At 48.7% G+C, this 25,738-nt stretch overlaps 1 protein-coding gene across 9 annotated transcripts in view; it reads right to left on the bottom strand.

Annotated features, from left to right (window-relative positions):
* The window catches only part of CAPN1 (calpain 1), a 30,824-nt gene that overhangs the window by 2,961 nt on the left and 2,125 nt on the right, over nucleotides 1–25,738 (bottom strand). For 5 of the 9 annotated variants that reach the window (XM_054662464.2, XM_054662465.2, XM_054662467.2 and 2 more), the window contains exons 4-15: nucleotides 25,499–25,617; nucleotides 23,042–23,175; nucleotides 22,755–22,923; nucleotides 21,792–21,875; nucleotides 21,051–21,136; nucleotides 20,603–20,677; nucleotides 20,345–20,505; nucleotides 4,173–4,357; nucleotides 2,367–2,578; nucleotides 2,222–2,261; nucleotides 925–990; nucleotides 783–840 (exon numbers count right to left, since the gene is read on the bottom strand). In XM_054662464.2, coding sequence (XP_054518439.1) covers nucleotides 783–840; nucleotides 925–990; nucleotides 2,222–2,261; nucleotides 2,367–2,578; nucleotides 4,173–4,357; nucleotides 20,345–20,505; nucleotides 20,603–20,677; nucleotides 21,051–21,136; nucleotides 21,792–21,875; nucleotides 22,755–22,923; nucleotides 23,042–23,175; nucleotides 25,499–25,617 — 1,389 coding nt within the window. Of the gene's footprint in view, nucleotides 1–782; nucleotides 841–924; nucleotides 991–2,221; nucleotides 2,262–2,366; nucleotides 2,579–3,319; nucleotides 3,332–4,172; nucleotides 4,358–20,344; nucleotides 20,506–20,602; nucleotides 20,678–21,050; nucleotides 21,137–21,791; nucleotides 21,876–22,754; nucleotides 22,924–23,041; nucleotides 23,176–25,498; nucleotides 25,618–25,738 lie in introns of all 9 variants that reach the window. The other 4 variants (XM_016921223.4, XM_016921221.4, XM_016921224.4 and 1 more) reach the window with 1 other exon arrangement.

Raw genomic sequence — 25,738 nt, 5'->3', positions numbered from 1 at the left:
GCAGGGCTTGCTGCAGGCTAGGAGGGTAAGCAGTGCTTCACTAGCAGAGAAGAGGAGGAGAAAAGCTCTGCTTAAGGAAACCGTGTGGATGGAGGTCAGTGGCAGCAAAGGGGAGGGGAGGGGATGAGAGGCCAGCAGTTGTCTGCCCTGGGGAGTGAAGCCAGTCACGTGGTGTTCCCCAAGCCACTCAGCCTGGCCCAGGAGGCTCTGGGAGGAAAGGTAGACTTTTCTTTGGCACTAAGGTGCTGCTCCTGCTTTTTTTTTTGAGACAGGGTCTTGCTCTGTTGCCCAGGCTGGAGTGCACTGATGTGATCACAGCTCACTGCAGCCTTAACCTCCCTGGTCTCAAGCCATCCTCCCAACTCAGCCTCCTGAGTAGCTGGGACTATAGGTGCATGCCACCACGCCCAGCTAATTTTTGTACTTTTTTGCAGAGACAGGGTCTCTCCATATCGTCCAGGCTGGTGTTGAACTCCTGGGCTGAAGCGACTCCTGCCTCGGCCTCCCAGAGTGTTGGGACTACAGGTGTGAGCCACTGTGCCTGGCCAGGCTGCGCTGCTAATCCCACAAAGGCACAGCACCCGAGCACAGGGATTATCAGGATGGCAGGTCAGGAGGAGGAGTATGGGATGGAAATGGCAGGGAACTGGGCTCAGAAAAACTGGAGGATTCCCCGACTCATGCAGACCAAGGGATGGGGTTCAGCTCAATGTGTGAGCAGGAGCCTGGATTCTGATGTGGAAGAAACGGTGGGGTGGTGGGACAGCCCCGCGGGGACTCACGTTTGCTGATGATCCTATTGAGGATTGTCCGCAACTCCTTCACGCTGATCTCCATGTCCTGGGGAGAGAGAGGAGGTGGCACCTGCCCCAGGAGATGGCTGCCCCTCACAGGCCCCTCCCAACCTGCCATGCCCCAACCTACCTCCCCTGCCAGCTGCCTGAAGAGGGCCTTGAAGTTCTCGTCAATCTCCTCTTCTGAGAGCACTTGCTGGACCGAGAAGGGGAGAAAGCAGGTAAGAGAGGCCCCGGCCCTGCCCGTGTGGAGGCAGCTGGAGGGAGGGCTGAGGTCACATATCTGCTACAAGTCACTTCGCTTCTCTGAGCCTCACTTTTCTTTTCTTTTTGAGATGGAGTTTCACTCTGTCACCCAGGCTGGAGTACAGTGGCGGGATCTCAGCTCACTGCAACCTCCGCCTCCCGGGCTCAAGCCATTCTCCCTGCCTCAGCCTCCTGAGTAGCTGGGATTAAAGGTGCCCACCACCATGCCCGGCTAATTTTTGTATTTTTAGTAGAGACGGGGTTTTGCCATGTTGGCCAGGCTGGTCTCAAACTCCCGACCTCAGGTTATCCGCCCGCCTCAACCTCCCAAAGTGCTAGGATTACAGGCATGAGCCACTGCGCCAGGCTTGAGTCTCACTTTTCTAATCTGAAAAGGGAATCTCGTTCCTGCCCTGCCCTGCCCCACCCCATACCCAGCACTCATGTGACCTAAATGAAGGGGATGCTGTTCAGCTCTGAGTAAAAGGCAAGAGTTTGGGCCAGGTGCGGTGGCTCACACCTGTAATCCTAGCACTTTGTGAGGCCAAGGTGGGTGGATCACCTGAAGTCAGGAGTTCGAAACCAGCCTGACCAAAATGGCAAAACCCCGTCTCTACTAAAAATACAAAAATTAGCCAGGTGTGGTAACGTGTGCCTGTAATCCCAGCTACTCAGGAGGCTGAGGCAGGAGAATCACCTGAACCCAGGAGACGGAGGCTGCAGTGAGCCGAGATCACGCCATTGCACTCCAGCCTGGGTGACAGAGTGAGACTCTCTCAAAAAAAAAAAAAAAAAAAAAAAGGCAAGAGTTTGGATCCCTACTGTATGGCCTCAGGCAAGTTCCCTAACCTCTGTGAACCTGAATTTCCCATTCAGAGGAGGTATGGTAACAAGACCCGGACAGGGTTGATGTGGGGAGGAAATGAGGTAACACAGGTGAAGTGCTCAGCACAAACCCGCCACCGGGTGAGAGCTCAGGGCCTGTGCCATTAGTATCACAGGTCCTCTGCAAACTGTAAAGTGCTGGGCGGATGAGGGATTAGCACTACTCCTATGGCTTCCGCCAGGAGGGGATCTTCCCTGTTAGCAGGAACTCAGGGGACAGGACACCTGGGTCCCCATCACACACCCAGGGGTGAGGAAGAGAGGAGGACGGGGCCTGGTGGGGTGGGACCACGCACCTCATCGGGGAGATTGGCCTGGATCTGGTCATCCAGCTCCCTGCAGAGAGTGGGGAGGAAAGGAGCCAGTCAGAGGGGGACAGCAGAGGGCCTGAGGGGGGAGGCTGGGAGAGGGGAGAGTGGCAGGGGCAAGTCCATGACTCACGCAGTCCCAGCACTCTTCTCTGAGAAGAAGCGCAGCACGAAGTCGCCCTCCTTGTTGGGCTCGAAGGTGGAGGGCACCACCACATACTCCCCGGGTGGCAGGCGGAAGCGGGTGCTGACCTCTCGCAGGTTGATGAACTGCTCTGAGCGTGCCCGAGACGCATTGGCCAGGAAGAAGTCACGCTTCAAGTGTACGGCCGGCTGGCCCACCAGCTGGTGGGAGGGAGGAGGGAGCAGGGCTGCAGCTGCCCACTCAGCCCACCCTCAGGGGCCACCCCCAGACACAGACTCCAGGCTTCTTGTCCTGGCCAAGGGGCTGGAGAGCTGGGGCATGGCTCACTCACAGCCTGTGTGACCCTAACAAGACATTTTGCCTCAGTTTCCTCATCTGTAAAATGTAACAATCCTACTCACTGCAGAGGGTAGAGGAGAGGAGCACCGGATTGCAGATTAGGCATGTGTTTCAATAACACTGTCATTATTATCACTGGGAGCTTTCCCCAGGTCAGGCACTGCAGGGTACTCGGCACCTCATTTGCTGTTCTGCTGTTACACCCATTTTACAGACACAAACACAGGCTCGGAGCTTAAGCAACTGCTCAAGGGTACAGAACTCTCAGCCTGTCTAATGCCCTGCTCCTGACATTGCTGGACCGCCCTAGTTGGCACTTACTTGGTATAGATGGCAAGGCAGGAAAAGCCTCGTGTGTACATGTCAGACAGGGGCTCTGAGGACCAGGGCTCAAATCCAGCTCCCTCACTGACTACCTGTGCTGACCCTCAGGAGAGCAATGTTTGCTCTGCCCACTGAACAGGTGGGGAGAAGCATTTTTCAGGCAGTGAAACAAGGTGACTTCTTAGCTCTCCAGGCCAGGGTGGGTTTGCCACTGGGCTGCTCCCCTCTGGCACCATCAGGGGTGTGTGACTGCAGGTGGGTCATGGTGCCACACCTACCTCCGGAGGGACCTGCAATAGAGAGACAGGGGAAGTCAGAGATGTGTGTTTGTCCCAGGGCGGGGTCACAGTGCATGCTGGGCAGAGGTCTTGAGTTCTTAGACGGGACTGATGGGATAAGGAGGCAGAAGGCAGGGCCCTGGGGACCCAGATCTGGTCCCTGCACCACAGCAGGGCCCCAGGAGGGAGGGCTCAGGCAGGGTCCTCTTGGTCCTGGGAATGCTTGCCCTAGGACTCCATTCTGAGTCAGAGGCTCCAGGCCAGCCCCCGGGTGGCCAACTGCAATGTTCCAAAGCCCAGGGACAGGAAAGGGCCACCGCAGGCTGCTGCCAGGGGGTTTGGGTGTGGGCCAAGACTGCGACCAGGGAGGTCCAGAAGTTTCTCTCCCTGTCTTGAGGGCAGTGTGTGAAGCAGGGCAGATACAGGGCAAGAGCAAGGAGTTCTAATCCCAGAGCGACTGGCACAGCCTCACCTTGGCCGACAGGCCCTCCCTATCCCCTATCTTTCCCCTGCCAGCTTCTGCTCACAGCCTCCAAGACGGAGGGCTCAGTACTCCCAGGCATCAGCTGAGCCAGCTCCCTCCTCCAAGAGCAGCAGGCCGCCCTCTAAGCGTGAGGTGAATCCCAGAATCTCCCTTCCCTGAGCCAACCCCCTTCCTCTCTTACGGCCAGAGGGCCTCAGCAGGTGCCTCCTGGAGGTTGAGATTTCCCAGCCCTCAGGATGGTGGGGGGAGTGGAGGGGAATTTGTGGGGAAGGGCATGGTCCCTGGCGCCCCCTGGTGGAAGCCCGCCTGCACTGCGGGTCGGGGGCGCCAGGTCCTCTGCCTGCTCAGTGAGATCCACCGGGGATCCACCCTCCTGACCTCGTAGACCGCGAAGCCAATAGTCTCCATGTCGCGGCCGAAGCGGCGCTCGCGGCGACGGTGCTTCTGCATAAGGGCGAGCACGAAGCTGCAGCCTGACTCGCGGTCCCCGTAGTCGTCCGGGTCATCCGTCTCATCCAGCCGGATCTTGAACTGAGGGTTCACCCAGAAGGTGGCTGAGGGCAGGTGAGGAGGCGGGGATCAGAGGCAGGGCGGGGCAGAGCCAAGTGGCCCCCAAGCCTCCTCAGCACGTCCCTGTGCACGCATTCATTCATTCAACAAATATTATTGAGCACCTGGAACATGCAGGGTGATGGGCAGGCTGGGCCAGGCTCGGTCCATGCCCTCACAGCCTGCATTTGGAAACTAGAGGCTTAAGTCTGAGCAAGTCCGTTAGGTTAGCGAGCAGAGCAACTGCAAAAAAAAAGCAAGCAGGAGTAGATCAGAGTAGGGGACCTATGCGCTGAGACCCGAAGGGGCTGCCCTGGGAAGCTGCTGAGAAGCAGAATCCAGGCGGAGGGCACCCCAGAGCAGAGGTGAGGAAGGGCCCCACGCATCTGAGGACAGGGAGCACTTACGGAGGCTCTAGGAAACACGGAGACCCAGGGAGGCCGCAGAGCTCCCAGGAGCCGGCCAGGGACTAGGGCGTGTGGACTGAAGCAAAGGGTAAGGACCCTCCCACAGCTTGCAGCGAGGAGGGATGTGACTGCATTAGGACTCTAAAAGGTGGCTCGAGTGCTGCGTGGACAACAGCTTAGAAGAAGGCAAGAGAAAAAGCAGGGGTCCGACAGGAGGCCACAGCCAGCCAGCAAGGGAAGGCAGGGGCTTGCATTTCTGGCAGTTGGGTGATTTTGCTGCCTAAAGAACCCTCTTGACTAAAACAACCCAGTGCGGGATAGAACGGTAAACTGCAAAACTTATTTTTAAAGGCACTAATAAGCCACTGCATCCCCTGCCCTCCATTGACAATAATAATAATAATAATAATAATAATAAAGATAATAACAACTTGGGTGAGGATGTGGAGGGATGGTAACCTCACAGGATGCTGGTGGGAATGTAAAATGTTGCAGCTGCTCCGAAGAACATTCTGGCAGTTTCTCAAAAGGTTAAACACAGAGCTTCATATGACCCAGAAATTCCACTCCAAGCTCTATACCCAAGAGAAATGAAAATGTGTCCATGCAAAGCCTTGTTCATAAGAGTGTGGCAGGGCACGGTGGCTCACACCTGTAATCCCAGCGCTTTGGGAGGCCCAGGCAGACGGATCACTTGAGGTCAGGAGTTTTGAGACCAGCCTGGCCAATATGGTGAAACTCCACCTCTACTAAAAATACAAAAATTAGCTGGGCATGGTGGCCCATGCCTGTAGTCCCAGCTACTTGGGAGGCTGAGGCAGGAGAATCGCTTAAACCTGGGAGGCGGAGGTTGCAGTGAGCTGAGATCGTGCCACAGCACTCCAGCCTGGGCGACAGAGTAAGATTCAGTTTCAAAAACAAACAACCCACAAAACTAGCTGGGCGTGGTGGCACATGCCTGTAATCCCAGCTACTCAGGAGGCTGAGGTAGGAGAATCGCTTGAACCCAGAGGCAGAGGTAGCAGTGAGCCGAGATCGTGCCACTGCACTCCAGCCTGGGCAAGAGAGCAAGATTCCATTTCAAAAAAAAAAAAAAAGAGAGAGAGAGAATGTTAATGGCTGCATTATTTATAATAGCTGAGTGGATGAAACTACCCAATTATCCATCAACTGAAGAGTGAATATACAAAATATAGAGCCAAACAATGGGATATTATTTGGCAACAAAGAGGAACAACATTCTGATCCATGCTACAACATGGAGGAACCTTGCAAACATTATGCTAAATGAAAAAGGCCAGCCACAAAGGACCATGTATTATATGATCCTGTTCACATGAAATATCCCAATAGGCAAATCCATAGAGATAAGAAGTAGATTTGTGGTTGCCAGGGCTGCTGGGAGGGCTGGGGAGTCATGGCTAAGGAGTACCTCATTTGTTTTTGGGATAATGAAATGTTCTAAAATTGATGTGGTGATGGTTGCACAACTCTGTGAATGTACTTTAAATAGTATATTTAAATTGTATATTTAATAGTATATTTAAATCGTAATATATGGCCAGGTGCAGTGGCTCACACCTGTAATCCCAGCTCTTTGGGAGGCTGAGGCAGCTGGATCACCTAAGGTCAGGAATTTGAGACCAGCCTGGCCAACGTGGTGAAACCCCGTCTGTACTAAAAATGCAAAAATTAGGTGGCCATGGTGGCAGGTGCTGTAATCCCAGCTACCTGGAAGGCTGAGGTAGGAGAATTGCGTGAACCCAGGAGACAGAGGTTGCAGTGAGCCGAGATCTGGCCACTGCACTCCAGCCTGGGTGACAGAGCGAGACTCCATCTCAATAAACAAACAAATAAATAAATAAATAAATAAATAAAATCGTAATATACTTCAGTACATTTAAATTGTATATTTAATAGTATATTTAAATTGCAACTTTAAATAGGTGACTTGTATGGTATGTGAATTAAATATCAATAAAGATATTTTTAAAAAATAGAAAGTAGGAACCCTGCAAGGTAAATAATGCTAAAGGGCTTCTGTAGACCCCTGAACCCCAGGGTATAGAAGCAGATGATAAACATCTACCTGAGGTAGAGAATCCAACAGGAGGTTCCTGCAATTAAACTGGAACCCCCGTCAGGAATGTCAGCAATGAAGTATGAAAGAAAATTAGGCTGGGCGCAGTGGCTCACGCCTGTAATCCCAGCACTGTGGGAGGCCGAGGCGGGTGGATCATTTGAGGTCAGGAGTTTGAGACCAGCCTGGCCAACATGGTAAAACTCATTCTCTACTGAAAAAATACAGAAATTAGCCAGGCATGGTGGTGGGCACCTGTAGTCCCACTTACTCGGGAGGATGAGGCAGGAAAATAGCTTGAACCCGGGAGGTGGAGGTTGCAGTGAGCCAAGATCGTGCCACTGCACTCCAGCCTGGGCAACAGACCAAGACCGTGTCTCAAAAAAAACAAAACAAAACAAAACAAAAGCCGGGCGCGGCGGCTCACGCCTGTAATCCCAGCACTTTGGGAGGCCGAGACGGGCGGATCACGAGGTCAGGAGATCGAGACCATCCTGGCTAACACGGTGAAACCCCGTCTCTACTAAAAATACAAAAAAATTAGCCAGGCGTGGTGGCAGGTGCCTGTAGTCCCAGCTACTCGGGAGGCTGAGGCAGGAGAATGGCGTGAATCTGGGAGGCGGAGCTTGCAGTGAGCCGAGATCGCGCCACTGCACTCAAGCCTGGGCGACAGAGCGAGACTCCGTCTCAAAAACAAAAAAAAAGAAAGAAAGAAAATTAAACCTCCCTGGAGGGAAGGAAAAAATAACCTCATGCCAGGCTTCACATGACCTTTCAGTTTTAATTCACACTGCCTGTGAAACCTTAAGAAGATAATTTAGTTTTAAAAGCGTCCTGCACCAGGCACAGTGGCTGATGGACTGTAATCCCAGTGTTTTGGGAGACCGAGGTGGGAGGACTGCTTAAGCCCAGGAGTTCAAGACCAGCCTGGGCAACATAGGGAGACCCCATCACTACAAAAAGTAAGAAAATGAGCCAGACGGCCGGGCGTGGTGGCTCACACCTGTAATCTCACACTTTGGGAGGCCAAGATGGGCGGATCACTAGGTCAGGAGATCAAGACCATCCTGGCTAACATGGTGAAACCCCGTCTCTACTAAAAATACAAAAAATTACCTGGGCGTGGTGGCGGGCGCCTGTAGTCCCAGCTACTGGGGAGGCTGAGGCAGGAGAATGGCATGAACCCGGGAGGCGGAGCTTGCAGTGAGCTGAGATTGTGCCACTGCACTCCAGCCTGGGCGACAGAGCCAGACTCCATCTCAAAAAAAAAAAAAAAAAAAAAAAAAAAAAATGAGCCAGGCATGGTGGCATGGATCTGTAGTCCCAGGTAAATCAGGAGGCTGAGGTGGGAGGATCACTTGAGCCCAGGAGTTCAACACCAGCCTAGCCAACCTAGCAAGACCCCATCTCTACAAAAAATATAAGAAGTTAGCTGGGCGTGTGGTGTGTGTCTCTATCATAGTCCCAGCTACTTGGGAGGATAGTTTGAGCCCAGAAGGCTGAGGCTGCAGTGAGCTATGATTGCACCACTGCACTCCAACCTGGGTGACAGAATGAGACACTGTCTCAAAAAAAGAACAAGGCGGCCGGGTACGGTGGCTCACACCTGTAATCCCAGCACTTTGGGAGACCAAGGTGGGTGGATCACGAGGTCAGGAGTTCAAGACCAGCCTGGCCAAGATGGTGAAACCCTGTCTCTACTAAAAATACAAAAAATTAGTCAGACATAGTGGCACATGCCTGTAATCCCAGCTACTCAGGAGGCTGAGGCAGAGAATTGCTTAAACCTGGGGAGCAGAGGTTGCAGTGAGCCGAGATCACACCATTGCACTCCAGCCTGGGCGACAGAGTGAGAGTCCATCTCCAAAAAAAAAAAAAAAAAAAAAAAGAACAAGGCTGGGTGTGGTGACTCAGACTCACGCCTGTAATCCTAGCACTTTGGGAGGCTGAAGCAGACAGATCGCATGAGTCCTGGAGCTCAAAACTAGCCTGGGCGAGGTGGTAAAACCCCATCTCTACAAAAATTAGCTGGGCATGGTGGTGTGTGCCTGTAGTCCCAGCTACTGGGAAGGCTGAGGTGGAAGGATTCCTTGAGCCTGGGAAGTCGAGGCTGAAGTGAGCTGAGATTATGCCATTGCACTCCAGCCGGAGCAAGACTGTGTCTCAAAAAATAAGTAAATAAATAAAAAAGAACGAAAAAGGTGTTCTGGATTGGTGGCATTCCAGGTGACTAGCAGAAACACCCCGGAGCGATTTAACTTTATCTGAGGACTCAAAGAACTCTCTCACGGCCAAACAAAGAACTTCTAGGCCAAACAAGGCAGAGATCTCACAAGCAAACAAGGCGTGATAACTGAGCAGCAGCCACAGTGGACAAAAACTGACCACTAAGACTTCAGATATTGACCTTATCAGACACAGAATATAAGACTATGCTTACTATATTTAAAGAAATAGATGAAAAGTTTGAAAATTTGAGCAAAAATGAACAAATTTGAAAAGATCCATTACATCTTCTAGAAATAAAATTTTTAAAATTGAAATTAAGTTCTTGGAAGAAATAACTAACAGATTTGACAGAGCAAAAAAGAAAATTAGTGAACTGAGAAAGGAGCTGAAGGAACAACCCAGAATGCAATCCAGAGACACTAAGAGATGGGAAATCTAAAAGCAAGGTTAAGAGAAACAGAGGATTGAGTGAGAAGGTCCAGTTTAGATTTTATGAGAATATACAGAGAGTGGGAAGGAGGTGATATTCTCAAAGATCATGACTACAAATTTTCTAGAATTGTTGAAAGGTATCAATTCATAGCCAGGAAGTTCAATACATTCAAGGCAGAATGAAAAGAAATCCATACCTCCACACATCATGGTGAATCGTATAGTATGAAAGAAAAAAAAAAATTAAGATTTTTTCCAGAAGGCAAGGTAGACAGACTCCTGGCTCACACAGCAATGATGGAAGCAGAACAGGACTAATAGTGTCTTTGAGAGGCTGAAAATAATGTCAAGCCAGAATTCTATATCCAGAGAACTGTCAAGAATAAGCACACTATAAAGGCATTTTAGACAAACACTGAGAAAGTTTATAACCAACAGACCCTTGCTAAAAAATAAAAATACAAATACAAAAAGGGCCAGGTGTGGTACTTCATGCCTGTAATCTCAGCACTTTGGGAGGCTGAGGAGGGTGGATCACTTGAGGCCAGGTGTTCGAGACTAGCCTGGTCAACATGGTGAAACCCCATCTCTACTAAAAATACAAAAATTAGCTGGATGTGGTGGTGCACACCTAGAATCCCAGCTACTTGGGAGGCTGAGGAAGAAGAATCGCTTGAACTTGGGAGGCAGAGGTTGCGGTGAGTGGAGATCGCGCCACTGCACTCCAGCCTGGGCGACAGAGCGCGACTCCGTCAACTGCCCCCCAACCCTCCCCAAAGAAATTATCTGGGCATGGTGGCATGTGCCTGTAGTCCTAGCTACTTGAGACACTGAGGTGGGAGGCTCACCTGAGACCAGGAGATCAAGCCTGCTCAAAAAGAAAACAAAACAAAGGAAATACAAAAGGATATGTTTCGGGTGGATGGAAAATGATCTCAGATGAAAGGTCGGAGAATGCTGAACAAAAATACTGTTATTTGTGGGTAATCCAAATAACATGGGCTATCTCAAATCATGATGATGTTTAAATTATGGCAGGAAAAAAAAAAACTTTAGAATTAAAATACTAGCCCACCATAGCATAATATACAAAGGAAAGGGGTGATTCAAGCTGAATTTCTAAGGTTTATGCATTGTTCACGAGGAGGGTAAAGTCATTGATTAGGGCTGGGCACAGTGGCTCACGCCTGTAATCCTAGCACTTTGGGAGGCCGAGGCAGGTGGATGGCTTGAGCTAGGAGTTTGAGACCAGCCTGGGTAACAGAGCAAAACCCCATCTCTACCAAAAAAGTGCAAAAATTAGCCAGGCATGGTGGTGTGCACCTGTAGTACCACTCAGCTACTCGGGAAGCTCAGGTGGCAGGATGGCTTGAGCCCAGGAGGCAGAGGTTGCAGTGAGCTGAGATCACGCCACCACACTCCAGCCTGGGTGACAGAGCCAGACCCTGTCTCAGAGAAAAAAAAAAGACACTGATTAACTAACTTTAGTATGTATTAAGCAAACTCTTATGTCTTTCAAACTCACAGAGAAAAAAATTAGTAGAGAGAAAAAAATTAGTAGAGAGAAAAGCAGGAACTCAACACAAAAGGCAGCATGACAGGAAAGACAAGCAGAAAATAAGTAAACACAGTAAGTCAGCTGAAATAAATACAGCATTAATCACTGTGAGTGTAAATGAACTAAACTCTCTAGTCAAAGGACAAAATATTCCTTTGTCTTTTTTTTTGTTTTTCAGATAGAGTTTTGCTCTTTTCACCCAGGCTGGAGTGCAATGGCACAATCTTGGCTCACTGCAACCTCCGCCTCCCACGTTCAAGTGATTCTCCTGCCTCAGTCTCCCTAGTAGCTGGCATTACAGGCACCTACCCACCTTGCCCAGCTAATTTTTGTATTTTTGGTAGAGATGGGGTTCCACCATGTTGGCCAGGCTGGTCTCGAACTCCTGACCTCAGGTGATCCGTCCACCTGGGCCTCCCAAAGTTCTGGGATTACAGGCGTGAGCCACTGTGCCCAGCGTGGACAAAATTTTTCAAACTGGATTACTAAAAAGCTGGCTAGTGCTGTTTACAAGAAAACAAAACATTGGGCTATAGAAAGATTGGACATCAAACAGTATAAAAAGATATATTTTAAAAATTCAACAAAAAAAAACCCTGAATTAGCTATAGAAACATTGGCTGAAATAGACTTGAAAGTAAAAATAATTATTAGAGATGAAGGTGGTCACTAGATTTTAAAAAATGTTTAATTCACTAGGCGCTTATAAGAATTCTAAATGTGATGTACCAAATATCATAGCTCAAAATATATAATGAAAAATAATTGATAGAAATACAGAGAGAAATTGGCAAAGCCATTAGGATGTTATAAGATTTTTATCATCTTTCTTTCTTTCAGTAATTGATAGATTAAGCAGACAAAACAATAAGTTTGATATAATGGACAATTATAGAACAATCCCCCTAGTACTCAGAGAATAGCGTACTGGCTGAGAGAACAGACTTCAGGATCCCTCTGCCTGGGTTCAAATCCCAGCTGTGCCACTTCATAGATCAGTGACTTCATCAAGTTGCTTAAATCCTTCTGTGCCTCAGTTTCTTTATTATCCCTAAGATAAGGATAATAATAGTTCCTGCCTCATAGGCTCAGTGTGAGTTAAGCTAATTATCATATTTAAAATATTTAGGAGTGCTTCACCTACAGTCACAATTTGTTAGCCAGTCTTTTCAAGAACGAAGGAACCTTTATGAAAATTCATCATACACTGAGCCATAGCACCAGCTTCTGTTCACTTCAAAGCTGTGATCTTATGTAGGTCACATTTTTTTACTATGAGAAAATTAAGTTAGAAATTTTTTTATGTTTTAAAAAACATTCTTCTAAAATAACTAGTTTATCGGAAAGAGATGATAATGGTAATGAGAAATTACATAGCATGGCCATGAAAAATGTACATATATTAAAAGAGAGAGCTATCAAATCAATAACCTAACCTTCCACCTTAAGAAACTAGAAAAGGCAGTTAAATAGAAGGAATAAGTTCTAGTATTTGACAGTAAGGCAGGGGAAATTATAGTTAACAGTAGTTTACTGTATATTTCAAAATAGCTAGAAGAATTGTAATGTCTCCAACACAAAGAAAAGATAAATGTTTGAGGCGATGGATCCCAATTACCCTGATTTGATCATTACACATTGTATACATTATCAAAATATCACATGTACCCCAAAAATATGTCCCACTATGATATATTAAATAAAAAATGGATTTATTAAATTAAAAAAAGAAACTAGAAAATGAACATTCACTGGTTCTTGGGATTTAAGAAAAAAGAAAATGGGCAAATTGAACCCAAAGCAAGCAGAAGAAAAGAAATAATAAAGATTAAAGTCCAAATACATGAAATAGAGAATAAACAATAAAGAAAAATCAATAAAACCAATAGTTCTTTGAAAAGCTCAACAAAATTGACAATTCTTTACCTGGCCTAAACAGGAGAAAAGACAGAGGACTCAAATTACTAAAATCAGGAATTAAAGAGGGACATCACTACCAGCCTAACAAAAATAAAAAGATTACAAGGAAACACTATAGACAATTATATGATAATAAATTAGATAATATAGACAAAAAGAACAAATTCCTAGAAAGAAACAAAGCACCAAAACTGACCTAGGAAAAATAGAAAATCTAAATAGACCTATAATAATAAAAAGACTGAATCAACAACAACAAAAAACTTCTCACCAAAGAAATGTCCAGGACCAGATGGCTTCGAAATTCCACCAAACATTTAAAGACAAATTAACACCAGTCCTCAAACTCTTCTAAATAACTGAAGATGAGGGGACACTTCCTAACTCATCCCAGGAGGCCAGCATTACCTTAAAGCCAGATAAAGACACCACAAGAAAAGAAGATTACAGACCAATATCACTTATGAATATAGATGCAAAAATCCACCCCCTCCCCAAAAAAGCTATGAACCCAACCCAACAGTATATTAAAAGGAATATACACCATGATGAAGTGGGATTTATCCCAGGAATGCAAGGGTAGTTCAACAAAGGAAAGTCGATCAATGTAATATACCACATTAATAGAATGAAGGGGAAAAAAACCTCAAAACGATCATCTCAATTGATGCACAAAAAGCACATCAGTTCATGATTTTAAAAATTCAGAAAATTGGCCGGGCATGGTGGCTCACACCTGTAATCCCAGCACTTTGGGAGGCTGACGTGGGCAGATCACGAGGTCAGGAGTTTGAGACCAGCCTGACCAACACGGCTGGTCTGAAGGGTGAAACCCTGTCTCTACTAAAAATACAAAAATTAGCTGGGTGTGGCAGTGTGCACCTGTAGTCCCAGCTAGGGACTAAGGGAGGCTGAGGCAGGAGAATCACTTGAACCTGGGAGGCAGAGGTTGCAGTGAGCTGAGATGGCGCCACTGCACTTCAGCCTAGGTGATAGAGCAAGATCCGGACTCAGAAAAAAACAAAAAAAAACCCCAAAAAACTTCAGTGATACCACTTCACACCCACTAGGATGGCTATAATCAAAAAGAAGAGCAATAGCTAGTGTTGAAGAGGATGTGGAGAAATCAGAACCCTCACATATTGTTGGTGGGGATATAAAATGGTGCTGCTGCTTTGGAAAACAATTGGCAGTTCCTCAAAAAATTAAACATGGAATTACCCTATGGCCCAACAATTTCACTCCTAGTTATAGGCCCCAGAGAACTGAAAACATATGTTGAAACGCATGCACATGAATGTTCACAGGAACATTCTCCACATAGCCAAAAACTGGAAATAACACAAATGTCCATCAACTGATGAATGAATCAGCAAAATGTGGTATATCCATATCATGGAAGATTAATCTGCCATAAAAAAGAGATGAAGTACTTCTACACCATAAATGAAGCTTGAAAACATTATGCTAAGGCAAAAAAGTCCAGAATAGGTAAATTTATAGAGACAAAAAGTAGATTCATGGTTGCTAGGGAGAAAGGGATAGAAAGTGACGGCCAATAATTACAGGATTTTCGGGGTGGGGGCGGTGAAGAAATGCTCTGGATAACGGTAATGCTTACACAACGCTGTGGGTACACTAAAAACCACTAAATTTCACACATTAAAAGTGCAAATTTTCTGGTGTGTGAATTATACTCATTCACGATTTTCAAAAACACTATGTATCAAAATTGTGTAACTTAACGATGTACTTAAAAGGAAATTTATCACTTTAGTTGCTTAAATTTTAAAAATCTAAATTGACGAAATAAGCATCTAATTTAAGAAGTCATAAAATAAAGTCAAAAAATCAATCCAGGCCGAGCGTGGTGGCTCACGCCTATAATCCTAGCACTTTGGGAGCCCACAGCAGGGCGGATCAGTTGAGGTCAGGAATTCAAGACCAGCCTGGCCAACATGGTGAAACCTGGTATCTACTAAAAATACAAAAAAAAAAATTAGTTGGGCATGGTGGCGCATGCCTGTAATTCCAGTTACTTGGGAGGCTGAGGCAAGAGAATCGCTTAAACCCAGGAGGTGGAGGTTGCAGTGAGCCAAGATCGCACCACTCCAGCCGAGGTGACAGAGTGAGACTATCTCAAAAAAAAAAAAAATCAATCTAAAGAAAGTAGAAGGAATGAGATAATAAACAGTAAAGATTAATGATATATGAAAAAAATACTACCAGGCACTGTGGCACACACATATAATCCCAGCCACTTGGGAGGCTGAAGTGAGAGGATCACCTGAGCCAGGAATTTAGGCTGCAGTGATCTAGGATCACAGAGGACTAGGATTGTGCCACTGCACTCCAGCCTGGGCAATAGAGCAAGACCCCATCTCTAAATAAATAAGTAAGTAAAAATAATAAAAGAAAAAGAAATACTATACAAAGGACCAACAAAGTCAAAAGTCATTTCTTTTTTTTTTTGAGACAGAGTCTCGCTCTATTGCCCGGGCTGGAGTGCAGTGGCGCGACCTCGGCTCACTGCAAGCTCTGTCTACCAGGTTCACACCATTCTCCTGCCTCAGCCTCCCGAGCAGCTGGGACCACAGGCACCTGCCACTACGCCCGGCTAATTTTTTGTATTTTTAGTAGAGACGGGGTTTCACTGTGTTGGCCAGGATGGTCTCGATCTCCTGAGTGCAGCTGGCCAAAAGTCATTTATTTGTAAAGATTTATATTGACAAACTTCTTGCAGGATTAATAAAGACAAAAGAGACAATGCAAATGAGCAATCCCATGCATAAAAAGGGGACATTATTATACACAAGACATAAGAGTATATTAAGAGGGGGCTGGGTGCAGTGGCTCACGCCTGTAATCCCAGCACTTTGGGAGGCCGAGGCAGGAGGATCACAAGGTCAGATGATCGAGACCATGGTGAAACCCCATCTCTACTAAAAATACAAAAAAAAAAAAAATTAGCCAGGCGTGGTGGTGGGCACCTGTAGTCCCAGCTACTCGGGAGGCTGAGGCAGGAGAATGGCGTGAACCCAGGAGGCGGAGCTTGCAGTAAGCTGAGATGGCACCACTGCACTCCAGCCTGGGCGACAGAGCAAGACTCTGTCTCAAAAAAAAAAAAGAGTATATTAAGGATAACTTTGTGCTAATAACTTTGAAAACAGATGCAAATAATAAATTATTAGAAAATACAACTCAGGGCTGGGCACAGTGGCTCATGCCTGTAATCTCAGCACTTTGGGAGGCCAAGGCGGGAGGATCACTTGAGCCCAGGAATTCGAGATAAGCCTGGGCAACATAGTGAGACCCCCATCTCTATAAAAATAAAAAATTAGCCAATCATAGAGGCTCACACCTGTGTAGTCCCAGCTACTCAGGAGGCTGCGGCAGGATTTGAGCTCAGGAGTTCGAGGTTGCAGTGAGTAACCTGTCTCTAAAAAACCCTGTCTCTCTTAAAAAAAAAAAGAAAGAAAAAGAAAAAGAAAAAAACAAAAGAAAATACAACTCATCAAAATTGGCTCAAGAAACAGAAAATCTGAACAATTCTATAACCTTTAACTTTCAATACTGAATATCATTAATCTTCATACAAAGAAAAAAGCAAGCCTGACAGCTTTACAGACAAGTTCTACCAACCATTCAAGCAACAAATCACTCCCATCTTAGGTAAACTCTTTTAGGAAACAGAAAAAGAGAGGATACTTCCCACCTCACTGTATAGGAAGAACATAGCACTGATACCAGTATGGTTAGTATAAGAAAGGAAAATAACAGGCAAACGTCACTCGTGACCATGTTGTTTTTATCTCAAGAATGTAAAGTTGATTTAACGTTAGAAAAGCAACAAATGCAATTTACCATTTTTTTTTTTTAAATGGGGTCATGTTCTGTTGCCCAGGGTGGAGTGCAGTGGCGCAAACATGGCTCACTGTAGCCTCTACCTCCCTGGCTCAAATGATCCTCCCTCCTCAGCCTCCTGAGTGGCTGGGACTACAGGTGTGTGCCACCATACCAGGCTAATTTTTTAAATTTTTTGTAGAGATGAGGTCTCACTGTATTGCCCAAGCTGTTCACAAATTCCTGGGACCATTTTAATAAATAAAAGAAAAAAGCATACTATCATCATAATATAGACAATTCAAAGTATTTAACAATATTAAACTTCATTAGTCTGATAAAAGGTATCCACAAAAAAACCTAGATTAGAAAGGTATTTAGTGGTGAAAACTTCCCCTTTAAGAGTGAGGCTTAGTTAATAGGGTTGCTCCTAAAAATAAGAATAAAAAAAAGGGAGGAACAAGAGCAGGAAGCTCTACAGTTCTAGGCAGCATATTAGACAAGAAAAAGTAACAAAAGTTGTAAGAATTAGAAAAGAAGAAACAATCTGTCATTATTTGCAGATGCTATATTCCTAATTAGAAAACCAAAAAGGGCTGGACGCAGTGGCTCACTGTAATCCCAGCACTTTGGGAGGCCAAGGCAGGCAGATCACCTGAGGTCAGGAGTTCGAGACCACCCTGGCCAACATGGTGAAACCCTGTCTCTAATAAAAATACAAAAATTAGCCAGGCATGGTGCCGCACGCCTGTAATCCCAGCTACTCGGGAAGCTGAGGCACGAGAATCACTTGAACCAGGGAAGCAGAAGTTGCAGTGAGCTAAGATCGTGCCAAAAATACATACAGATGAATCAGTAAGATTAATTAGTTTTAAAAAATTTGCTGGATATAAAAACTACATCTAAAAGGTCAAATGCATGTTATCGTATGAGCAACAAGATCACTTGGGAGATGTAATTTTAAAGAACATACTATTTATAATAGAAACAAAATTATAGTGTACCTAGCATTAAATCTCAAGAGATGTATAAATTCTTTATGGTAAAAAATACAACATTCTATTGAAAGACATTAAAGGCCAAAATAAATGAAGAGATACACCATATCCTTGGATAAGACTTAAAATTATAAAAATGTCAAGTCTCCCCAAATTGGTCTATAGGTTTCATGTAATTCCAAATTAAAATCTCAAAATGGTTTTTCAAAAGACTTGGTAAACTGATTCTAAAATTCATTTGGAAAAACAGAGGTCAAGAACAGCCAAGACAGATGCAGTGGCTCATGCCTGTAATCCCAGCAATTTGGGAGGCTAAGCCAGGTGGATCACTTGAGTTTGAAACCAGCCTGGCCAACATGGTGAAACCCCGTCTCTACTAAAAATACAAACATTAGCTGGATGTGGTGGCGGGCACCTGTAATCACAGCTACTCAGGAGGCTGAGGCAGAAGCATCATCTGAACCCAGGAGGCAGAGGTTGCAGTGAGCCGAGATCGCGCCACTGCACTCCAGCCTGGGAAACAGAGCAAGACTCCGTCTCAAAAAAAAAAAAAAAAAAAAAAAAAAAACCAACAACAAAAAAAACAGCTAAGAGACTCTTGAAGAAGGAATTTGCCCTGTCCAACAGCAGGACTTACACATCTGTAGTAATGGATTCAATGTGTTATCGGCAGAGGGATAGACCCAGGAACAGAATGGTGAGTCCAGAAACAGACCAACACATACCTCAGGACTACGTGAGGGCGCTAGTGCTGCTGGGGAGAGACGAGATGATGTATTTCTCAATAAATGGTACAGGGAACGGTGGTTATCTATTTGGGGAAAGACTGAAATTGGATCCCTACAAGGGAGAAGAACGCTTCAAAACAGAGGGCAGGGAGCCGTGCTGAGGATGCAGCACAGGAGAATAGAGCAGCGGCGGATCTGGCAAGGCCAAAGCTTAAGTGACCTTTGAGAGGGTGGTTTTAGCAGCATGGTAGGGATGAAGCTGGACTGGGAAGGGTTAAGCAATGAAGCAGAAGTGAGAAAGGAAATAGGGAGTATGGTAATTCCTGATAAATTGTGCTTTGAAGGAGGGCGGAGAAATGAACAGGGAAGTGGGGTCGAGAGGGTTGCTTTGTGTTAAGACAGAGGACTCTCCGTAATGACACTGGAGAGAGAGGTGACAGATGAAGGAGCAAATGCTTTCGGAGGTGAGGGAGAATGGGATCTGGAGCAGATGTGGGGGTCCCCATGAACAGGGACTGTTCTGCCACTGTCGCAGGTGGGGAGGCAATGAGGACACAGGCACAGGTGCAGAAGGCTGGGGGATTTGGAGGTGGGAACACAAGGTGTCCTGCAGGATAAAGTCTATCTTTTCAATGAAGTGCAAGGCCAGGCCCGAAGGTGAGAGTAACAGTGGGGAGATATCGAGGTGAGAGTGGAAATGTTACTAACCAGTAGTGGAATTGCTGGGGATTATGGAAAATGCTCATTTGAGATTTGTGGCTAAGAATTTACAGGGAAAATATGGCATCGGTTATGTGATTTCTCTCCTGCCACACTCAATGGTTCCCAAGCCAGTGGAGATGGGTTTTGTGCCAGATGATGGGAGACAGGGGCCAGAGAACTGAAAGTGTTTGTAGGAACAAGATTAAAATGATAGCTCTAACCTAGGTAAGGAGAGAAGGCAAGATGGGAGAGGCAGGATGGTACGCAAGTGATGGGTTCAACGGACTGGCTTGGTCCAAGGGTTGAAGACTAAGGGAGTGGAAAGAGTCGAAGGTGGAGGTCAGAGAGCGGGTGTTTGCAAGACAAGGCAGCTCTGGTGCCCTCATGGTGGGGGCTGAGCTAAGGTAGAGAAAAAGCGTGCTGCAGTGAGAGTGACAAGGAACTGAGAGGCCAGGCTGTGGCCCGCATCAGCCACATGGATCTAGAAGCCCAGGGAAAGGTGGCAAGAGAAGGCAAGAAGGGACCTGGCACAGTGGCGCACGCCTGTAATCCCAGCACTTTGGGAGGCCAAGGTGGTCGGATCACCTGAGGTCAGGAGATCGAGACCAGCCTGGCCAACATGGAGAAACCCTGCCTCTACTAAAAATACAAAAATTAGCTGGGTATGGTAGGTGCCTGTAATCCCAGCTACTCGGGAGGCTAAGGCAGGAGAATTGCTTGAATCCGGGAGATGGAGGTTGTAGTCAGCCAAGGTCACGCTACTGCACTCCAGCCTGGGCGACAGAGTGAGACTCTGTCTCAGAAAAAAAAAAGCGAAGGCAGGAGGGAAGGGCCCAGGAAAGGAGTGACAGGCAGGTGGCTGGATGGCCACAAGATCTTTGCCCCTCATGAGCACCCTGGGCTCAGGCCCCAAGACGGTGAGTCAAGCATGCCTCTTTAAAATTTACGAGGACATTTAATATTTTACTCCTCAAAGCAAATTCAAGAGATCAGCCTATATCTTGCAAGTGAGGAAACGGAGGCTCAGTGAGATGACGTGCCTTCTGGAGCCCCTAAGCCAGGAAGCAGCAAGACCCAGAGCCCGCCCCTGTGCACCTGGGTAGTTCCGGCAGCCCCCCGCGGTGCTCCCCCGCCGCCAGGTGCCTTCGTAGAGTGTGGTGTTCCATTTGCGGATGGTCCGGCTCTTGAGGGCGTCGGGTGTGAGGTTGCAGATCTCCAGGCGGGTGAACTCCCGCATGAAGTCTCGGAATGACATCCTGAGGTGGGAGGTGCACAGGTGAGGCACAGCCCGTCAGGGCACAGAGCTGATGTGTAGGGGTGGAGAGGTGGGGTAGAAGGGGAGGGGGCGCTCACCAGAACTCCCCGTCCTCCATCTTGACCCGTAGCTGGTCCCGTTCATATGGGTCCACGTTGTTCCACTCTGAGGAGCTGTGAGGAGCAGGGCTCTGCCAGGGCTGGTGGGCACTGACCTGCCTGGCCTCTGTCCCTGGGGCCTGTCTACCCTGGCCTGTCTTCCCCCGGCCCAGCCCAGGTGGCCTCCTCAAGGTCAAGCGCCAAGGTTCCGCTTCTAGGGGGTGGTCTCATCAGGGCCAGTCTGACGCCCTGCACACACCCGACGGCTGGGCACAGGGGCCCACACGGCCTGAGCTTTGTCAGAGCAGTCCCCCAGACCCAGTCGCGCGAAGATGGGCCCCTCTGCTCAATCCTGAGTCCAGCCTGGCCTGGTAGAGCCCCGAGCAGAAATGTCGGGGCACCTAACAGTTTCCCCAAGGCACTCCAGACAGTGCCCACTGCCCCTCACCTGTCGCTCCAGGCTCCCGTCCACTCCACCTCGCCCCAGGGGTTCCGCATCCGGATCAGGCTCACCATCTGGCCTCGGTAGTTCACCTATTTGCCAGAGCTCCTGTCAGTGCTAGCTTCCAGCAGGCACTTTTTTTTTTTTCTTTTTTGAGACAGAGTCTTGCTCTGTCACCCAGGCTGGAGTGCAGTGGTGCGATCTCAGCTCACTGCAACCTCCGCCTCCTGGGTTCAAGCAATTCAATTCTCTTGCCTCAGCCTCCCAAATAGCTGGAATTACAGGCACCTGCCACCACGCCCAGGTAGTTTTTGTATTTTTAGTAGAGACAGAGTTTCACCATGTTGGCCAGGCTGGTCTCGAACTCCTGACCTCAGGTGATCTGCCCACCTCAGCCTCCCAAAGTGTTGGGATTACAGGTGTGAGCCAGTGCACCTGGCCCATGCACGCACTTTAACACTCCGCCTCCCATACCCTCATCCTCTCCAAGCCCTGCTCAGCACCCAGATGAAGCCTGTCCTCTTGGAATTCACAGCCCAGGCAGGCAGCTGCACACATGAACTACAGTCAGTCAGGGCAGGACATGATAGGCATCTCAGATGGGTGTCCCCAGAAGAGAGATAAGGTGCTGCAGGAGGGGAAAGGAGGAGCCAGCACCTTCCACAGCCCTGGTCAGGTGCCAGAGAGGCAAGGACAGGCCAGGGGGCAGGAACCGCCCTGCAGGGAAGGCCCCACCCAGGGCAGTACCTGCTTGGCCCCGGTCACAGAGTAGGCGTGGCCCTTCACCAACTTCTTGAAGGTGATGGCCTCCATGTCTAGAACGCTGGAGATCTGCAGAAAGAGGCACACACTGTGGTCAGTGGCTAGGTCCCCCGCCCTATCAGATGAGCCCCCAGCACTCAGGGTCTTGGACATTCCCACTTGCACATACAATAGTTGCTAGGAGAAGCAAGCAGGGACCCCGATCCCACCTATAGATACCCCCACATATAGATGCTGCTCTTTTGGAGAGGGGTAGCCTGGGTACCCCACCAATGCTGCCACTGGGACAGGGGAGCCCAGGCACCCCGCTGACACTGCTATTGGCCAGGGCTGATCAGAACCTGTGCAAACATGCATGTGCACACACACAGCCGTGCACAGCCCACCAGAGCCACACGGCCCTCAGTGGGCCTCACGGAGAAGGACGTGAGGACAGGAGAGTAGGTTAGAAATGGGAATGGGAGCTGGGGTTAGAGCTGTGGATGGCAGTGATACTGGGGTCAAGTCTGGCGTTGAGGACTGGGGAGCGGAGTTGAGTGTGGGAACAGAGGAGCAGGGAAGGGTGGGAATGGAGTGAGTGTGGGATTGAGGCTAGGGATGGGTGGGGACTGAGACCAGGAGATGAAATCTGAGGCTGGTGAACTGGACAGAGGATGGCATGGATCGAGATGACAGGAATGAGGGAAACAGCATGGTAGACGGTCGGGAAAACAAGCACAGGAAAGAGCTGAGGTGTGAAGTTTTGGGGGAGGAGTGGGGAGGTGAGGACAGGAGCAACACCAGGCATGGGGGGTGGAAGTGATGGATGAGGCTGGGTATGCATCCAGAGATGAAGCTTAAGTGCAGGACAGGGTCTGGAGCGGAGCCTGGGTGGGGATTTTAGAAAATGTGACAGGTCAGGATACCAGGGTTCCAGGGTACCAAAGCATCGGGGCCGGGCGCACTCACGTCTATGGAGCAGCCCAGCAGGGAGCCCCGCTCCAGCGCCTTGAGGATGATCTGGTAGAGGTCACTGGGAGCCTTGCGCAACTCGTACCACTCGGTGACCCCGCCTGTGAAGTCCTCAAAGCCCTCTGAGGTGCTGCCCCCTGACAGGGCCTCGTAGCTGCCATTTACCCTGTGGGCAGCTCCAGGTCAGCATCTGGCATCAAGCAGGACCCTCTGGGAAGACAGTCATGAGCCCCCACCCCTAGGGGGAGCTGGAAGCTGGAGTTGTCCCCTCAGCCCCTACTCACTTGGCATAGGCCTTCTCAAGCAGGGCGCTCCAGAACTCGTTGCCTTCGGCAGAGTGCACGAACACTAGCTTCCCGTCCTTGATGGGCAGCAGGTCATCGACGACCACGTCCACCCACTCCCCAAATTGCCACAGCTGTGGGGGAGGGGCATGGTGAGTACCTGCTTTGGAATCCCCCGGACCTGAACTTCATCCTTACCCCTACCTTCCTAGATGCAGGATTCTACATCCCAGATACATACTAGATACACATAGACTAAATCATGTAAATTAGATACATACTAGATGTATACTAGGTCAGGTATACCAGATATATAGCAGATGCATGTATACTAAATCACATATACTAGATACATACTAGATGCATGTATACCTCTAGATACATGTATGCTACAGATATACTAGATACATGTATCTAGGTATTGAAGGAAATCAAAGTATTTCCCCCTAAAATATACTTCTTCAACATATTTTGAGATAGCTGTTCAGAGGGTCTGCAAACAGAAGTAGCCCTGTAATACTGTCTTTTGTGGGGGAGATTTGCATCTGTAGAGAAAATCTGCATTGATGTAGCCAGGCTTTCTCTAAGGCCTTCCCTTGTCAGATGAGAGCCTGACACCCTTTAAAGGTCTGAATGAAACAATTACCATCTATTCCCTCTGAGGGCTGCTACCTGTGAGGTTTCATCTACATAACAAGACTGCCTTTGCTACCCAGGCCCCCTTTTCTCCCCCTTCCATAGTCTGTCTTGCCACTATAACCTGATTTACCACCAGAACCTGGTTTTGGCCATGTTCGAGCCCCCATTCTTCCTGTAACCTCAGGATGGTATATAGGCTTCTGTACCCATTGTGGGGCTGGGGTGAACACTCTGTGGTTCCCGACCCCACGCTGCAGGCTAATCAATTTGTATGCCATTTCTCCTACTAACCTCCTTTTGTGAGTTGATTTTTCAGTGAACCTTCAGAGGGCTAAGGGGATGCTTTCCTTTGCCTGTACAATGTATACTAGATACCTGCGTATTTGCTGTATACTAATACATGCATACCACATATAGACATGTGTATACTTGATATGTGCATGTATGCTCGAGACATACTAGCTACATGATCCTGGGAAAGTTATCGCCTCTGAGCCTCAGTTTCCCTATCCATAAAAAGGAGCAGCGGTGCCTTCTTCATGGAAGACTTAAACAAGAGCACAGGCAAAGCCTTTAGGGAGTCACTGAACAAACAGGGTTCCTCCTCAGGCACGGAGAGGTGGAAAAGCTCTGGGGCCTGGGCTTTCCGGAACTAGCCCCCTTTTAGGCCATGGCCCCCTGGCTCTTCCCTCCCTATTCAAGGGGGTTAGGGGCGCCTGTGTCATTGGATGAGCAGTGAAAATGTGGCATCCAGATCCTAAAACCACAAGATGGGCAGGACTGGTTCTCACAATCACGGGCTTTGTTTCTGAGATGCCACAACGGGCACGTTTCCCAGGGCAGGGTCGGGGCCGAAGGCGTCTGGGGTCAGAAGCGACCAAGGACTCCAGGCACCATCTGAGGGGTCGGGGCCAGGACAACGGGGGGTGGGGCGGGGTGGAGGCGGCCCTAGGAGCCCAGGTTGCAGAGAGTGTGGGTGGCGGGTACTGACCTGGCCAATCGGAGGCCAGGGAGGAGCGGATTGGAGGAGCGAGGGAAGGGGGCGAGACCGCGCCCCTGCAGACTAGAGCGGGTGGGTGTGGCGCTGGGCCAAAGTGGATCTGCACTGTAGGTTCCGCACCCTGGGTTCCGAGGGCCATCTCCACCCGCGCAAGGCGGGCAAGGACAGAGTAGGGTAAGGGGCTCTCTAACCAGGCAGAAGGAGGGAACACCCAAGAGTCCTTCGGGCAGGGCTGGGGCCTCCAAGGCTGGAGAGTCTCATCCAGGGTTGCTGGGCATGTCCCTCCCAAAGGCAGCTCATTGAGAATTGATTGGTGTGACTTGAAAAATGGGCCCTGGGCACACCGTCAGGAAAAGCTGGTTTACGTAGACTTAATCCCAAGTCTTTCTTTTCTGCTGGGTTCAGTCAGACCTTGCCAAAGCGCAGGAGGAGTTGGGGGATAGGAGGCTTGACAGGTGGAGAAGGCCACACGTGCTGATCTGTTTTCCCCAGCGAACACTCCTTTCTCAGATGGGGCAACTGAGACCGACCTCCGGGAGGAGTGGAATTTGTCCCACAGGATATAACACAAAAGTCTTTCTGTTCTTTCAAGCACTTTCCACCTGATACATACAACCACCTAGGAAAACTGCCAGCCGAAATACCTGCCCAGCCCAGTCACTTCACACATGACAGACCCGAGATGGCACTGAGAGGTCAAATACCTGCTAGAGGGAGGGCTGGCCCCACAGGGTGTGGCCCTAACTGCAGGTATTGTGGGTCATCCTTCCGCATCGCCCCCAGTGCCTGCTGCCCCTCCTCCCCAGGGGAGCCCTCACCTGGAAATGGAAGATGCCGGCATAGCCATTCTGGAAGCTCTGGCCGTGGGGAACCACTCGGTGCAGGAGGGTGTCGTTGAGAGTGAGGGAGGCGATGGCCGCCAAGAGCCAGCAGTCCCCTGGGGCAGGAGGGATGCACATTAGCCTGCTCTACCAACCTGCCCCGGGGGGAAGCGGGTGCTAGGGAGCATCTGGGGTTCCTTGGCCAGGGTGCCACTTAACTCCCCTCAGCTTGCAGAA

This window comes from Pan troglodytes, chromosome 9, assembly GCF_028858775.2.
Source record: "Pan troglodytes isolate AG18354 chromosome 9, NHGRI_mPanTro3-v2.0_pri, whole genome shotgun sequence".
In the NCBI taxonomy this organism is placed as follows: Eukaryota; Metazoa; Chordata; class Mammalia; order Primates; family Hominidae; genus Pan; species Pan troglodytes.
Note: the sequence above shows the minus strand (reverse complement) of the source record. Positions and strands in the feature narration are given on the sequence as shown.